We start from the raw sequence: 18,043 nt of genomic DNA on the forward strand, positions 1-18,043 counted from the left end.
CAATCTTTCATGGAGAAGGCTAAAGACTTTATAAATGTTATAATGGATAAGTCCAGTTTTGGTCTTTATTGAAAGGCTGGCAGATGACATATGTTTGGTATCTCAAAAACTAGAGCTGAGTGGAAAACTGGTGTCGTTTTTTGGAACCAGCAGGTCAAATGCACCCAGAAACAGGTTAAGATTTGAGGCACCAAAATATGCCTTGGACACATTCTTTGCTGGAAGTTTTCTGTGTGTAACACCATAGCCAGGAGGAGGCAATTTCTTGTTCAATCAGTAGATGGCAGAATGGTGCTGTCATAACACAACAACCAGCAGCAGAAGATTTCTACACAGTGTGGGGTGGGAAGAAGAGAACAAAAACTAGCTATATTTAGATTTACAATGTATTTATTTATTTCCATCATTTCTATCCCGCCCTTCTCACCCGAAGGGACTCAGGGCGGCTCACAGTCTGGCAAAATTCAATGCCAATATACAATAAAGTAAAGGTAAAGATTTCCTCTGACATTAAGTCCAGTCGTGTCCGACTCTGGGGGTTGGTGCTCATCTCCATTTCTAAGCCAAAGAGCCGGCGTTGTTCGTAGACACCTCCAAGTTAATGTGGCCAGCATGACTGCATGGAACACCGTTACCTTCCCACTGGAGCGGTACCTATTGATCTACTCACATTTGCATGTTTTCGAACTGCTAGGTTGGCAGAAGCTGGAGCTAACAGCGGGCGCTCACTCCGCTCCCCGGGTTTGAACCTGGGACCTTTCGGTCTGCAAGTTCAGCAGCTCAGCGCTTTAATACACTGAGTCACTGGATAAAACATAAGCAATTAAAACAATTAGATAATTTAACAAAGTACAATAAATAGATTTAAAACAATGCAATATAAAATACTTGAGCCAACAGCTCTTACCTAGAAATACATTCAGTGGGAGAGAAGATAGTGTGCACATGGCTATCCTATCTTAGCCTTGTATTTAATCCATTGCCTTTCTTTAACACACTGAGCCACCGGATAAAACATAAGCAATCAAAACAATTAGATAATTTAACGAAGTACAATAAATAGATTTAAAACAATGCAATATAAAATACTTGAGCCAACAGCTCTTACCTAGAAATACATTCAGTGGGAGAGAAGATTGTGTGTGCATGGCTATCCTATCTTAGCCTTGTATTTAATCCATTGCCTTCCTCCTATGGTCCTATTTGATAGAAGGAATAATGAAATTGGCAGATTTGGAAGACATTTCTCACCCTTCTCTCTTCAATAGCTTTACGGCTTTGTTTATTCCCTGGCTCAGTTCATGGTGCTGGAATTGTGATCCTCACTTTTAAAGTCCTAAATGGTATCCAAGACAAAATTTGTTATTTTTACTGCTTTGATCTTGTTTTTATTCCAGGATTTTGATACGGGAGCAATTGGGGGTGCATCTACATAGTAAAATTAATGGAGTTCACGTATCAAAACTATGGGACCCTGATATTTGTAGCTTTACAAGGTCTTTAGCCTTCTCTGCCAAAGAGTGCTGTTGCTTCATCGGACTACAAGCACACGGGATTCCATATGTTGAGCCCTTAAAATGGTGCCAATCTGCATTATTCCAACAGTGTAGATCAGATATGGGCAAACTTTGGCCCTCTGGGTGTTTTGGACTTCAACTCCCACAATTCCTAACATCCGGTAGGCTGTTAGGAATTGTGAGAGTTGAAGTCCAAAACACCCGGAGGGCCAAAGTTTGCCCGTGCCTGGTATAGATACATCTGGGGTGAACACCATGAAAGCTGGCTGGTTACACTGAAAATGTGCCAAACATCCCAAGAGATGACAGCTATTTCCATCTCAAAATAAGACTGTCAGTACCAAATCGGTTGTTTTCGTGTTTATCTGCATTATGTAAATCCCAGTTTGTCTCTAAGCTCCAGCTTTATGACTCAAGGAATGGATTTTGATTAGTTTTGTAACTCTTGTTTTTTTAACCCTATTTTAATATTGTGTAATCTGTTATCATTATCTTCATGTGATTTGTTTTATTACTGAATGTTCTGTTTTATTTATTTGGAATTCTTTAGTCTATTGTTTTATTTTATGGCATTGAATGTTGACCTTTTATGCTGTGAACCGCCCTGAGTCCCCATGGGGAGATTGGGCTGGATAGAAATAAAGTTTTACTTACTGACTAAGGACATACAGTCCTCTGAATACAATAATAAATTTATTAAGAATGAGTATTTAAAGGATATGGAGGGCCTGCTGTGTACTCATACACTTTTCTTTTTGTATCAAACTAGCTGTGCCCGGCCACGCGTTGCTGTGGCGAAGTATGGTGATATGGGAAATAAAGTATTGAGGAATTTGTGGTAGTTAAGGTAAAGGGTAAAGGTTTTCCCCTGACATTAAGTCCATTATAAATGGGTTATATAGCTGTTTGGAAGGGCCTTGAGTCTACACTGCCATATAATCCAGTTAAAATCAGATAATCTATATTTTATAGGCAGTGTGGAAGAGGCCTGAAGCCTAACTCTGCCTGTCCCCTGGGCTGAGTGGGTTGCTAGGAGACCAAGTGGGTGGAGCTTAGCGTTCTAACTGGCAGCAATTGGATAAAACACAATTATTCCTCTCCCTCTAATTAGGACTTTATTTTTCTTTTCTTTTTGTTGTATGAACGTAGAGGCATGGATGAGGGGTTGTGCTGCCAAGTTTAGGGTTTCTGGGATGTGTAGTTTTGTTGTTTTGTCCTAGGCCGAAATTTCATTACCCTTTTATATATATAGACTAGCTGTGCCCGGCCACGCGTTGCTGTGGCGAAGAATGGTGGTCTGGGAAATAAAGTATTGAGGAATTGGTGGTAGTTAAGGTCAAGGGTAAAGCTTTTCCCCTGACGTTAAGTCCAGTCATGTCTGATTCTGGGGGTTGGTGCTCATCTCCATTTCTAAGCCGAAGAGCCGGCGTTGTCCGTAGACTCCTCCAAGGTCATGTGGGATGACTGCATGGGGCGGCGTTACCTTCCCACCGGAGCAGTACCTATTGATGTACTCACATTTACATGTTTTTGAACTTCTGGGTTGGCAGAAGCTGGGGCTAACAGTGGGGGCTCTGTCAGTTCCCCCAATTCAAACCTGCGGCCTTTCGGTCCAGAAGTTCAGCAGCTCAGCGCTTTAACATGCTGTGCCATCAGGGGACATTATTTCCTAAAGGTTGTGAATATACAATATTTCTGATTGTTTTGTTTTTTTTTGTCTGTTGGAGGCAAGTATGAATGCTGCAATTAGGAAAAATGATTAGGATGTAATGGCCTTGCAGATTTAAAGCCTAGCTGTTTCCTCCCTGAGTGATTTTTTTGTTGGGAGGTGTTAGCTGGCCCTGATTGTTTCCTGTCTGGAATTACCTTGTTTTCAGAGTGGTGTTGTTTGCGATATTTTATATGCTTCTACTGTCTGTGGCCCTGAGAAAACAGAGGATTGGCCAGACTTTGATGATGGGAATCCTTTGTTGGGAGGTGTTAGCTGGCCCTGATTGTTTTCTGTGTGGAATTCCCCTATTTTCAGAGTGTTGTTCTTTATTTAGTGTTCTGATTTTAGAGATTGTATTGTTCTGTTTTATTATACCACATTAATTTTTATATATTCTGATTTTAGTGTTTTTGAATACTTGGAGCCAGATTGTATTCATTTTCACGGTTGACCGCAACATAATAATAATAATAATAATAATAATAATAATAATAATAATAATAGTAAGGATAGTAATGATAGTAATAATAATGACTTTGGTAATACATAGTGCTTCACTGCCTTCTCAGCTTCCTTTCTGGAAGAATCCTTTCTTGGGAGGTGTTAGCTGGCCCTGATTGTTTCCTTTGTGGAATTTCCAATTTCCTTGCTTTATTTACTTTCTTTATTTCTTTATTTCTTTATTACTGTCCTGGTTTTAGAGATTATATTGTTCTGCATTATTCTATCCTAGAAATTATTTCATATCAAAGTAGAATCTCACTTATCCAACATTCGCTTATACAATGTTCTGGATTATCCAACACAGTCTGCCTTTTCATAATCAATGTTTTTGTAGTCAGTGTTTCAAATTCATTGTGATATTTTACTGGTAAATTTGTAAATACAGTATAGTAGAGTCTCACTTATCCAACATAAGTGGGCTGGCAAAATGTTGGATAACCGAATATGTTGGATAATAAGGAGGCGTTAAGGAAAAGCCTATTAAATATCAAATTAGGTTATGATTTTACAAATGAAGCACCAAAACATCATGTTAGACAACAAATTTGGCAGAAAAAGTAGTTCAATACGCAGTAATGCTATGTAGTAATTACTGTATTTATGAATTCAGCACCAAAATATCACGATGTATTGAAAACATTGACTACAAAAATGCGTTGGATAATCCAGAACGTTGGATAAGCGAGTGTTGGATAAGTGAGACTCTACTGTAATTACTACATAGCATTACTGCGCGTGGAACTACCTTTTCTGTCAAATTTGTTGTATAATATGATGTTTTGGTGCTTAATTTGTATAACGATTACGTAATTTGATGTTTAATCAGCTTTTCCTGAATCCCTTCTTATTATCCAATATATTTACTTATCCTGCCGGCCTGTTTATGTTGGATAAGTGAGAGTCTACTGTATATTTCTAATCTTATATTATCTGCTCAGAACTGGATTATATGAGGCCCTTTCTTCACAGTTGTATAAAATGCACACTGAAGTGGATTATATGGCAGTGTGAGGTCAAGATAATCCAGTGCAAAGCAGATAATATAAGATTATAAATGGGTTATATAGCTGTGTGGAAGGGCCTTGAGTCTACACTGCCATATAATCCAGTGCAAATTAGATAATCTGTGGAAGAAGCCTAAGTGAGGCCTAAATCTGCCTGTCCCCTAACTGAAACCTGGCTGTCCCTTGGCTGGTTGCTAGGCAACCAAGTGGGCAGAGATTAGCCCTCTAAACTGGCAGCAATTGGATAAAAACATTTATTCCTCTCCCTCTAATTAGGACTTTATTTTTCTTTTCTTTTTGTTGTATCAACCTAGAGGCGTGGATGATGGGTTGTGTTGTCAAATTTCGAGGTTGGGGAGCCTGTACTTTTGTTGTTTTGTCCACTGCCCTGATGCCATCACTCTTTTATATATATAGATATACAAGCAAACAATCCTTTCTGCTGTGTTGTCCAATGCTTTCATGGCCGGAATCACTGGGTTGCTGCGGGTTTTCCGAGCTGTATGGCCATGTTCCAGAAGCATTCTCTCCTGACGGTTTGCCCACATCTATGGTAGGCATCCTCAGAGGTTGTGAAGTTGGTTGGAAACTGGGCAAGTGGGATTTATACATCTGTGGGAGAAATAACTATCGTCTGCTTGAGGCAAGTGTGAATGTTGCAATTAGCCAGCTTGATTAGCATTGGACGGCCTGCAATTCTTTCTGCGTTTGCGAAGTGGTTGTGCTCCTCCCGACGCTCCCTAGCCTTTGCTCCCTTCTTACGGAGAGCGTTTCCAAACAGGATGGGTAATTAGGAGACGGTCCCTTCAGTATGAGAAGCCGCCTCCCTCGGTTTGCGATTGGCTAGTTTCACGGCCGGCTCGGCAAAGCCGGGCGTGGCGCGCATGCGTACATGTGACACCAGGACTCCTCTGTGAGGCGCGGGTTTTGGGCGTCGACGGTGTACCTTCCCTCAAAATGGTGAGTTGAAGGAAGCAGGCGGGAGGCCTTTTCTCAAGTCTAGGCTTCTTACTTTTCCTCTTCAGGGAAGGAGGGCGGTGGCGCCGGTTCGAGGCCCAGGGGGGCTGGGAAAAGGGTGACGAAGGGCCCTGCCGCACTGTGGGTGCATCCACAGCAGGCCTGGGCAAACTTGGGCCCTCCAGGTGTTTTGGACTTCAACTCCCACAATGCCTAGCAACCTCAGGCCCTTTCCCTTTCCCCCTCAGCCGCTTAAGTAGCTGAGGGGGAAAAGGAAAGGGCCTGAGGTTGCTAGGCATTGTGGGAGTTGAAGTCCAAAACACCTACAGGCCCTAAGTTTGCCCAGGCCTGGTACATAATGAGACTCAGGCACGGAGCAATGGATTCAAACTGCAGGAAAAGAGATTCCATCTACACATTAGGAAGAACTTCCTGACAGTAAGAGCTGCTAAACAGTGGAATACATTGCTTCTTAGTGTGATGGAGGCTCCCTTGTCTGGGATTTTTTAAGCAGAGGCTGGATAGCTATCTGTCAGGAGTGTTTTGATTGTATTTTTTTTCTGTTTGGCGGAGAGCTGGATTCCATGGATGCTGTCCACTTTGGAGGACAGAGCGGTATAATATTTTATTTATTTATTTATTTATTTACAGTATTTATATTGTGCCCTTCTCACCCCGAAGGGGACTCAGGGCGGATCACATTATATGCATAAAGGGCAAACATTCAGTGCCCATAAACACATCAAACCGAGACAGACAGACAGACACAGGGGGGAGCAGCTGCTTCATCATCCACTCTGATGGCACTTCCTCACTTACTCATTCCAACCTTGTAAATTAGTTAAACCTGCCTCCCCACTTTTATAAGTGGTACCTTATTTCCTACTTGATAGATGCAACTATCTTTCGGGTTGCTAGGTCAGCAACGAGCAGGGGCTATATTTTATTTTTAATTGACGGGTGCTCACCCCGCCACGGGCTGGCCTCGAACTCATGACCTCATGGTCAGAGTGATTTATTGCAGTAGCTGCTCACCAGCCTGCACCACAGCCCGGCCCCGTATAATAAATGATTTGATAAATAATAAGCAAATGAACAAAAGATTCCTCCAGGCAAGAAAAAGCCAGGACATGAATCTGGCAAGGCCATTCATGCTAATCGAGGTGATTAATTAAAATAGTCACACTGGCCTCCAACAGACAAGAGTTTCTTCTCTCACCCCACACCTTCCATGGATATATAAACATTCCTTTCTTAGTTTTTTTTCCAATCTACCTCACAACCTCTGAGACTGCCTGCCATAGATGTGAGCGAAACATCAGGAGAGAATGCTTCTGGAACATGGCCATACAGCCCGGGAAACACACAACAATCCTGTGATTGCAACCTTGAAAGCCTTTGACTGCTGGCTGCCGATATGCTACCGAGCCCAATTCAAAGTGCTGGTTTTGACCTATAAAGCCCTAAATGGTTCTGGCCCAATCTACTTGTCCGAACGTATCTCCTCCTATGAGCCAGCAAGATCCCTGAGATCATCTGGAGAGGCCCTGCTCTCGGTCCCGCCTGCCTCGGAGGCGCGGCTCGTGGGAACAAGGGACAGGGCCTTCTCGGTGGTGGCTCCCCAGCTGTGGAACACCCTCCTAAGAGATATGCGACAAATTCCAACCTTGTTGGGCTTTAGAAAAGCCCTAAAAACATGGCTGTGTGCCCAGGCTTTTAATTAATAAATGGCAAAGATGACACGGACTGAACTACGGACAAAGCATGAGGTTTCTCTAGGATGAACAGATCTGATTTTATTTTTGAAATTTATATGTTGTAATTTATATTTTATTTTAATAGTTTTAACTGTTTTACGCATTGTTTGATACTGATTTTGTATGGGCATCAAATTGCTGCCATTACTGTAAACCGCCCTGAGTCCCTTTGGGTGAGAAGAGCGGGATATAAATGTGAGAAATAAATAAATAAATTCAACAACACAATAAGCACGTGCTTTCGTCCCTGTTCCCATTGCTAATAAGGGGAGGCAAAGAAGAAATGACTTCCCTTTCCTTACAGCAGCTGCAATGACATCCAAGGAGAACCAGGACTTCTCATGTCATGATGCCACTTTTGGTGGGAATTCACCACTTCACTTTGGTGGTCCCTTGTCCGAGTATGATGGCCTTCCAAGTGTAGTGTTTTGACAGTAGATACGTAGGTGGCATGTTCAGGTGGAATCTCCTTTCCTGTAGTTTGAAGCTGTTGTTCCGCATCCTAGTCTCCAAGGCAACAGAAAAAAAAGCCTTCCTCCTCCTCCCTATGATTTCCCCTCTCATATTTATATATGGCTATCATGTCTCCTCTCAGCTGTCTCTTCTGTAGGCTAGTATCTTGCATTTGTCCCTATTGAACTTCATTTTGTTAGTTTCAGCCCATCTCTACAATCTGTTAAGATCATTTTGAATTCTGCTCCTGTCTTCTGGAGTATTAGCTATCCCTCACAATTTGGTGTCATCTGCAAACTTCATGATCATGCATCCTAACCATCTAAATCATTAATAAAGATGTTAAACAGAACTGGGCCCATGACGGAACCCTCTGCCACTTCACTCCTGGATGAAGACGACGCATTGGTGAGCACCCTTTGGGTTTGTTCACTTAACCCAATTATGGATCCACCTAACCATAGTTTTGCCTAGCACACATTTGAGTAGTTTGTTTGCCAGAAGGTCATGGGGAACCTTGTCAAAGGCCTTACTGAAATCCAAGTACGCTACATCCACAGGGTTCCTTGCATCTACCTAGCTTGTAACTCTTATTGAAAAAAGAGATCAGATTAGTCTGGCGTGACTTACTTTTGATAAATCTGTGTTTGCTATTAGTGATGATTGCATTCATTTCTAAGTGTTTACAGGCTTGACGTGCCTTCCTCTTGGCATGTTTTTTCCTTTTGCACTCCGTTTGTGCCTCTTCAAATTCCACAGCACTGTTGGTCACAGTCGACCTCCAGCTAGAGCGCTCAAGGGCCAGGGCTTCCCAGTTCTCTGTGTCTATGCACTGCTTTTAAGGTTAGCTTTAAGCCCATCTTTAAATCTCTTTTCCTGTCCAGAAACATTCCATTTTCCAGTCTTGAACTCTGCGAGTGCAGCATTTTTCCGAATGAAGCAGGGTGTTTGTGGATCGGGACATCCGTAGGGATACCAAGGTGCTTGTTTATAAAGCTATAGTCCTCCCAACCGTGCTATATGCATGCGAAACGTGGACTGTCTACAGATGTCACACTGAACTCCTGGAAGGATTCCCTCAGTGTTTCTTTTGAAAAATCCTGCAAATCTCTTGGGAAGACAGGTGGACACATGTCATCATGCTGGAAGAAGCAAAGACCACTAGCATTGAAGGGATGCTGCTGTGCCATCAGCTCCACTGGACTGTCCATGTCCGAATGCCCGATCACTTTCTCCCAGAGCAGTTACTATACTCCCAACTCAAGAATGGAAAACGGGGAGTCACCATACAGCTCTGGTCAATCACTGCAAACTTGACAAGATTGAGAGATCAAAACCTGTTCCACAAATTTCTCAGACAACAAAACCCTTTTTTTCTGCAGCCCCTCATTTTGTAGTGGTCTGTCTCCTTTGTAGCCACCACTACAGTCTTGCTTTTACTTGTTAGGGAAAATTCCTACTGTGATATTTGGTCTGGGATAAAAGTATAAAATTTCTAGCAGAATATCATTAAGGTCAGGGTGGTGTAGTAGACCAAATGTTGGACCTCTGGAGACCAAGGATCAGAATCCTCAGTGCAGATATGGAAACCCACTGGGTCTCCTTGGACAAGTCACGCTGTTTCAGACTCAGGAAACAATCCTTGGAATAAATCTTGCCAAGAAAACCCTATGATGGAGATGTATAGAGTCATAGTAGTCCTGAAGGAACATAGCAACAATCACAAAAGCATAATAACCCTCAGAAATCGCTATTGATGCAAGTATTACTATTCATTCCAAAAGGAAAGAGAAATGCTTTGAGAGAAAGCTTTGGGTTTTTTTTTTGTATGACAACATGCAAGGTAGCTTGAGAGAGAGAAAAATATTTTATTTTTAGAACAGTTTGGCAAAGCAGATAATAATTTTGCCAAAACAAAGTCTGTATTTTCTGTCATTTTTGGCTGCATTATGTCTTTTGAAGAAGTAAAAAATATCCATAACGGGCATACTGCAAGAAGGCAGATGAACTGGACCACCAGTAATTATGGCTACCTGTATGCATTCAAATTAAAGTGGGGACAGGAAAGAGAATACACACACACATATATATATTGTACCAAGACTTGCAACAACCTATAGACAAACAGTGGCATGGAGAAATAAACTAGGTCCTGTCTCCACATGTTTCAACTTCACATGAAACTAATAATTTTTATTAGTCATAATGCCTTACTTGTTCACATAATTATAATAGCCATGTAACCATAGCCCTAAATTTCCCAGTGATAAAGGGGAAAATAAACTGTTTTAATATATTGTTCTAACAATTGAAATCTTTGCATTGTATTCCCAAACTTCATTGTGCAAGTATTTTCTTGAATATGGAGGAAAGAATGATTTTCCCATATAGATCATGATGCTGTCTATAGAGAAAATTATATATGATGAAGCCCTGGTTGTAACATGTTCAGAGCCTGTTAGAGAGTTATTTTAGTTGTGTGTGTGTGTGTGTATGTGTGTGTGTGTGGACTATATCCATCATGTCCAAAGGGAAATTCTTGGAGTTTTAGTTAAAAAAAAGTAATTTTCCAGGTTCTGGTTTTAGGAAGAGATGTTTGAGCCAGTGCTGCACTATCGTAACTGCACTGTCTTTTGAGAGGCTTTTGTGTGGTAAGAGTAAAAGCTTCTAGATAGGATTACGGATTTTTTGCTTCTAAAGGTTTATGTCCAGGTAATGGGAAGAAAATTGTGGCCAAAATAAAGGTTTCAGGAGACTTTGATAATGCAGTTTTGGAAATGGCTGTGCTTTTGTGCTTAGGATTTTAGAAATATCTGTTTGAATCCTTTTCAATTTCAAGGTATTTTATTACTAAGCAATGTCTGGATAGAAATTGCATTTTTCAAAAAGGATTGTACATCTTTTTCTTACAGGCCGAGGTGGAGGAGACCTTGAAGAGAATTCAGAGTCAAAAGGGAGTTCAAGGGATCATTGTTGTCAATTCAGAAGGTGTTGTACAATTAAGATTTTGGAGGTTGTTGTTATTAATAAATGTAATAATAATAATATTGGTATTCTGCACTGTCATCTGCCATTTGGGGGCAAGTCTATGTCACTATACCATATTTCTTTGTAGGAAGTGTTAAAATATTGTTTAGCCTGTTGGGTACCATTGGTTTACACTGGGCAGATGGGATAAAATGAAAATCACTGTTGCATAGATTACCATTCTTTGTGTATAAAGAGATTTGAATCAGTGAATGCTGATGTTCTAGATTAGGTTTTACTTTATCAAATAATGTCTCAGCCTAACTTATCCACAGAATGTTTTTGTGTGTTGCAGGTATTCCCATCAAAAGCACTGTTGATAATTCCACAACAATGCAGTACGCAGGCTTAATGCACAACTTAATCATGAAGGCAAGGGGCACTGTGCGAGACATTGATCCGCAAAATGACCTCACGTTTTTGCGGATTCGCTCCAAAAAGAATGAAATCATGGTTGCTCCAGGTAAAGGAATAAAGAGCCCTAAATGAATGGGATTGGGATTTATTGCTAAGTTTATCTTCAGATGTAAAAAAACAAACACCATGATTTTAAGAGGGGTCTAAATACCCTTAAGGTTCCAGCTCTCACATTAGAAGCTAAGCAGAATCCGTTGTAGTTAGAAAACTGCCAATGAATACCTACATTTAAGAGGAAGGAAATAGCAAAACTACCTCTTGTCTAAGAAAATGCTACGAAATTCATGGGGTTGCCTAAGTCAACAGGTGATTTGGAGGCACACAGACACACACGCAACCTAATACACAATGTATGATTGTATCTGTCCTTTTATTTGGGTTGGGGATTAACTGTGTTCGTGCAGCAAAAGCAAGAGTCTTGTGTTCCCCCCAAAGCAAACAAACTGCATTTGGCATATGTTTCTATTATAAAGTGGTGATTCTCAACCTTTGATGTTCAATACTTTTTAGACTTTTGCTCCCAGAATTCTTAACCACTGGCTATTCTACCTGGGGCTTCTGGGGAATGAAGTCCAAAGCATCAGGGCGAATGGTGTTTGAGAACCACTTATCTAAATGGTCCTTCAATCCTTGAGTTGTTTTAGGGGACTGTAGTATTGGTGGAAACCAGAAAACCTCTGTAACATGCATTTGTCTCACAGCCTGGAAAATGTTTTTTATTCTGAAGCCCATATATGTGAAAAATTATGACATCAGCACTGAGGTCTCCTAGGATCCTCCAGAGAGCTCAGTGCTGCTGGAATCACTTTGTGAAGAACTTTAATCATGTTGAAGTTTTACTGCTCGGTTTAATGTTTTATCTGATTTGTGCTGTCGTGTCTGGGCATGGCCCCATGTAAGCCGCCCCGAGTCCCTCCGGGGAGATGGGGCAGGATATAAGAATAAAATTATTATTATTATTATTATTATTATTATAAGAACTTCAGACGTTCAGTAAGAAAAATTAATCTAATATGCTACACTGAGGCCTACAGGATTGCAGTTATGGAGGATCACATCATTCCCACCCCTGGCCTAGAATCTTTATGTATGAACTAATAGTACCTAGAGAAGATTTGTTAATAATTGCTTTGTTTTCTTACAGATAAAGACTACTTCCTGATTGTCATTCAGAATCCAACAGAGTGAACGTTCTACAATTCCATATCCATAAATGCCATTTCTTAATTTAATATCTCCCAAAGCTGGTAGTGATTGCTTGTGCCACATTAATAATGTTTAAAAAAAACCCTTTTAAAATATTGAGCAATATGTTTAACAAGTCTCCTTAAATGACAGCATTCCATGAAGAAGATGAAGTGAAATAAGTATGACTTAAGTGTCAAAGACAGATTGGTTTCTTCATAGTATAAAGTAATTAAGTAATCATGGTTTAAATTATTATTCTAATAACTGTAAATGAGTTTTATCTTTTTTGTTTCCTTTTTATTTTGTCACTTATTTAAATTTGAAGAAGGCTGTTTCTTCTGAAATGCATTAAAAGCAAAGAATCCTTCATCTATTCCTTCGTTTGTTTTTGTTTTTCAACGAAGCATTTGGTTAGTGTTAGTATATTGGCTAATGAAAAACAACATACCCAAAGTACATGTATAGACTTTCAGGGAATACCATAATGCATTGCTATTTCCTCAAGGCTTATGGTTTGTTTTACAAAAAGGATTAATTATGGCTGCTTGCTCTCATTCCAGTTGGTTTGTGTATGTTCTCCATTATTATCAGAACTGTGAGAAGAAATCCTTCCTATGCATGTTGTCATCTAGGCTAGGGAAGGAGCCCCGGGTGGCACAATGGGTTAAACCCTTGTGCCAGCAGGACTGCTGACTTGAAGGTTGCCAGTTCGAATCTGAAGAGAGAGAGAAAAATCTAGGATAGGGGTTAGACTCATGTCACCCTTCAGATGTTGCTAAGGGTCCCAGCTGCCTTTGTTAGCACCACTATTTTCACCCCAACCCTGCCCCAGGGCAAAATCTTGTTGTTAATCCCAAGTAGCCATTGAATCAGTAGCATGCGCATGCTTCTCAAATCCCCATTGGTTCAATGGGTCTGTTCTTTCTAAGACAAACCATTAGGCTTAGGCCTTTAAAATGCTCTTGTATGCAACATAATGGTGCATTCTAATACAAGAAGGAATAACAGTGTGTTGGACTTTGCACTTTGGAATGTTACTCTTCCTTTGTTTGTCCCTGGTTCTTGATGTGTTCAGGAAGCCTGACTAACTGCAATTGTTCTTTCAGTGCTGAAATTAGTAAGTCCTTTTAGACATTAAAATATAGTACATGTTAAATTTTTGCAGTTTGATGCATTCTTAATAGACCCAGTAGCATATTTAAATTCAATCAGGTTAATTGCCTTTTCAGTGAGGTTAATTGCCTTTTCATTCATTCATTGCTTCTCCGGTAGCGCAATAGATTAAACCCTTGTGCCGGCAAGACAGCTGAGTGCTGACCTGAAGGTTGGGTTGCTGACTTTGAAGGTTGGGTTGCTGACTTTGAAGGTTGCCGGTTCAAATCCAGGGAGAGCGGATGAGCTCCCTCTGTCAGCTTCAGCTTCCCATGTTGGGAAATGAGAGAAGCTTCCCACATCAAACATATGGGTGTCCCCTTGGCAACGTCTTTGCAGATGGCCAGTTCTCTTACAGCGGAAGCGACTTGCAGTTTCTAAAGTCATGTCTGACATGGAAAAAAAATCTATAAAACAATATTGTAAGCTCTCTTGGTGACAGAACAGAGTAAGAAATCTCAATAGAGGTATGGCAGGTACATTTTTAGTATAAAATAATTTCACATATACTGTGATTAATTTGAAATTAGTTTGTATGTCCTTTTGGGAATATTTACAGTGTTGTGTTTCTGACTGAAAATGTTTAGGATTTTATTGTGAATCCCATATTATTGGGAATATGATGTGAGCAGACACATCTCTGAGCATTACTTTAATGAAAGATGGCTCATCCTTTCATCCTACTAAGCCAAAAAGGATAGAGACAGTTTTGGAATGAAGCTTAAAAGGAGTTAGATAGTTATGAACTCATGTTTTATGCTTAGCCTACATAATAAAGCCTATTTCACAGAACAGGAGATAAATACAGTACTGGGTGAGTGCTTAGAATTCAGATTTCAAAGTGGCTACGTTTTGCAATCCAGAGTCTGTGGAAATGGAAGCCAACCCATCCCTCTTATCTATCTGTACACACACACACACACACACAATGGCATAAAAGAACCTCAAAAATATTCTCATTGCTTTAACTCAGGTCTAAATCTGATCCAGAAATTGGTTGGATAGAGAAAGAGAAAAAGCTAAGATCAGTGATTAGTATTAATTGAGTTTTTAAGGAAGGGTTAGGGGGAGGAATGTGGCTCTTTGTGAAATAGAGAAAGTTTCCATGAGGGGCCTGCAAATTTTGAAGGAAGCTGATGATAAGAATTTAGCAAATGATTGATTTCTCAGCCAGGAATCTCAGTTGGAGACTTTGAGAGACTGATAATCTCAGGCCAACTTCACAGGGTTTTTAAAGATAAAAAGAGAAGAGAAAGCAGTGTCTATTCCTCTTTGCTTGTTACTGTTACTGTAAATATAACGAGGAACCCTCAAACCTGCCTGCGATGACTGTAAATGAAAGTTCTTTCCTGATCCCACATTTCCTGATAGACCTTTTGTTATTTTGTCAAACTGTTCAATGGTGAGGAAGACCAATTTGTATGTGCTCTGTGGCCCCCTTTCTTCGCATGTTCTGCTTCTGATTATACGTTGTCATTAAAAAAACTAGCACAATGGGCATTAATATATGGTTATATGCACTAGTGGTAGCAGTAGAAGAGGACAAACCTTTTAGGTTCTTTTAGGGGTGGTTTAGGGATGGGTTGTCCTCTGATTTCTTATTGCTTTGTCTTTCAAAGCCTGGGTAAAGTGCTGGTTTCAAAGCAAGACATTTTGAGGGCAAGCTGAACTTCTTGCAATCGAATATACCTTATCCAAAAATGCTCTAAAATCCAAAAATGTCTACATGGGCAGTTGAGATACTGACACCTTTACTTTCTGATGGTTCAATATACACAACTTTGTTTCATGCATGCAGTTATTTTCAAATATTGTTTCTAAAAAGTACCTTCAGGCAAGATGTGTAAGGTATACATGAAACATAAATGATTTTCATGTTTAGGCTTGGGTCTCATCTTCAGTATGATGCAGTGTATTAAGACTGGAGACCAGGGTTTGATTCCCCATTCAGTCATGGAGACCCACAAAGTAGCCTTGGGCGAGTCACATTCTCTCAGCCCTGGACAATCCCGTAATAGGGTCGCCAAAAGTAAGAAATGTCTTGAAGACATACAACAACCTATGTCCAAGATATGGTCTGTCCAAAATCCAAAACATGAGTTCCAAGCATTTTGGATAAGGAATAGTCAACCTGAACCTGCACTTGTAATTTCAAAGTAAAAAGAGGGACAGCTCAGGCCCTCTCTCTTTCTCTAACATACATATCCCTTCAATGATTCTAATTTATTAGGAGCAGGAGCCAGCAGATCAGGATCTGCACTTTGCACATGATCTTTGGCATTCTCCACTCAATCATGGAAAGTCACTGGGTAATCTTGGATTAGTCACACTCTTTCAGTCCCAGAAAATCCTGCTGTAGGGTTGCCAAAAGTTAGAAATGATATGAAGGAATGCAACAATCAATTTCTAAATATCTCATGATGTCTCCAAAATCCCCTAATGCTTCTGGGTCCTAAGTATTTCAGATTAGGAATATTCTATCTGTACCTGTTAGTTTATAATGCCAGGTGCTGTAGGGTATATTTTGGAACATGGAACTGGAAAAACCAGTATACCTTACCTAAGGAAACCCGAAGCAAATTCGTGGGATTGCCATACATAAGTCACTAGGCGTCTTGAAGTCAGAGATAAGATCTTGCCTTGACCCTTCCCCCCAAATGCTGTCTGCTAGAACTTTTAGGAGCCTTTGGGGACTTTCATTCAGCCAGGAGATTCTGGGAGTGATAGTCCCAAAAGAAGACCCTTCCCTCAAGTGCTGTAGGGTCTAGATCAGCTGCAATAAATCACTATGACCAAGAAGTCATGAGTTCGAAGCCAGCCTATGTCAAGTGAGCGCCCGATCATTAAAATTAGACCAGCTCGTTGACCTAAGCAACCTGAAAGATAGTTGCATCTATCAAGTAGGAAATGTAGGTACCACTTATGTGGGGAGGCTAATTTAATTAATTTACGACACCATAAAAATTGTCCAGCATTTGGAATGAGGAAGTCGACGTCATAGTAGATGATGAAGCAGCTGCTCCCCCTGTGGTCCGAATCTAGCATACCCTCAGGAAGCTGGAAGCTGGAGAAGGTTAAATTGCCTCTGTGTCTCTCTCTATATTCATATGGCATTGAATGTTTGCCATGTATGTGTACATTGTGATCAGCCCTGAGTCCCCTTCGGGGTGAGAAAGGCGGAATATAAATACTGTAAATAAATAAATAAATAAATAAAAGTAAAAATGAGGGACAGAGTTCTGGCTTTCCCTCTTAACACTCACACACCTTCAATAACCCAAACAGTTCAGATAAGATTTTGTTCATTTTCATGGTTCCCTCCTTTCTGTTGAAATTGTCCACATGCTTGTGGACTTCCATGGCTTCTCTGTGTGGTCTGACATGGTGGTTAAGAATGGTCAAGGACTTCTCTTAATTTTTTATCAATTCATCAATCAAAATATATAAGTATACATTCTTCAAGCATTTTCTGTGTTCTCAAACAATACGCTGTGTCCAGGTTGGTCCATCAATTGCTCTGCTATGGCTGACTTCTCTGGTTGGGTTAGTCTGCCGTGCCTTTCATGTTCCCTGATTCGTGTATCTGCACTCTGCCCATGACCTGTGGCACTCTCTGCGACTGCACGCTTCCCTCCTGCGACGCTGGACCTTCTCTCCATCCGCCTCCTCTTCGCCAAGGGCCGCCCAGAGGCCGCACTGCAGAAGGGGCGGGGCCGGGCGCCTCCCCCTGGAAGGAGGCTGCCGATGAAGTCACTGTTGCCGCTGCTGCTGCTTCGGGAGTGAGTCGCTGGAGCTCGTTTGACCCGGAGCAGACTGAGGGACGAGGAGCAGAGGAGGAAAGGCAGGCCTCGGCGGAGAGGGAGGGAGCGCTGCTGGGCACCTGCTATTGTTGCTGCCACCTCCGCCACCGCTTCCCCATCGGTTGCGCTCTTCGAAGGCGCCGTGAGCCTTCCTTAAACCCCTGCCATTTCTCTCTCGGCAGTCCCCGGGACCGAGATGCCGTCGGACCGGCCTTTCAAGCAGCGGCGGAGCTTCTGTAAGTGCCTAAGAGCGCGGAAAAAGAGAAAGCGAGAGCCTTTCTGTGCCTTTCCCCGCCCAGGCCCTGGGGAAGGCAGCGCGGCGCCATGGAGGGGAGGGAGGGGAGGGTGGAGAAGCGGCCGTGTCCTTCGGAGGGGAGGGAGCCCTTCGCCCTTCTTGCCCCCGTGCCCTTCCCCAATCCCCTCGGGGAAGCCAAGGGTACCAAAACGGGGCTCCTCTGTTTGGGGAAAGGGGGTGAACCAAGGGGGGCGCAAAGGGATCCCGAGGCGCTGCGCAGAGGGGCACCTGGTGTCCTCCTCTTTCTTCTTCTCAGGATGG

The 18,043-nt window shown here is 41.6% G+C and overlaps 2 protein-coding genes across 3 annotated transcripts in view; both read left to right on the forward strand.

The window, feature by feature from the left end:
• Nucleotides 1–5,543: 5,543 nt before the first annotated feature.
• Nucleotides 5,544–12,908, forward strand: dynlrb1 (dynein light chain roadblock-type 1). Of its 2 annotated transcripts, XM_003220492.4 has the most exons (5): nucleotides 5,628–5,696; nucleotides 8,243–8,311; nucleotides 10,816–10,891; nucleotides 11,226–11,393; nucleotides 12,492–12,908. In XM_003220492.4, exons 1-5 carry the CDS (start codon nucleotides 5,694–5,696, stop codon nucleotides 12,533–12,535), a joined length of 360 nt encoding a protein of 119 aa, XP_003220540.1. In that variant the 5' UTR covers nucleotides 5,628–5,693; the 3' UTR covers nucleotides 12,536–12,908. The 2 variants fall into 2 exon arrangements, with proteins under 2 accessions (XP_016848904.1, XP_003220540.1); XM_016993415.2 differs by lacking the exon at nucleotides 8,243–8,311 and having other exon boundaries at nucleotides 5,544–5,696.
• Nucleotides 12,909–17,402: 4,494 nt separating this feature from the next.
• The window catches only part of map1lc3a (microtubule associated protein 1 light chain 3 alpha), a 37,741-nt gene continuing 37,100 nt past the window's right edge, over nucleotides 17,403–18,043 (forward strand). The window contains exon 1 of the mRNA XM_008110007.3: nucleotides 17,403–17,723. Coding sequence (XP_008108214.1) covers nucleotides 17,684–17,723 — 40 coding nt within the window. The 5' untranslated portion in view covers nucleotides 17,403–17,683. The remainder of the gene's footprint in view (nucleotides 17,724–18,043) is intronic.

The sequence above is a fragment of the Anolis carolinensis genome, chromosome 4 (assembly GCF_035594765.1).
Source record: "Anolis carolinensis isolate JA03-04 chromosome 4, rAnoCar3.1.pri, whole genome shotgun sequence".
NCBI lineage: Eukaryota > Metazoa > Chordata > Lepidosauria > Squamata > Dactyloidae > Anolis > Anolis carolinensis.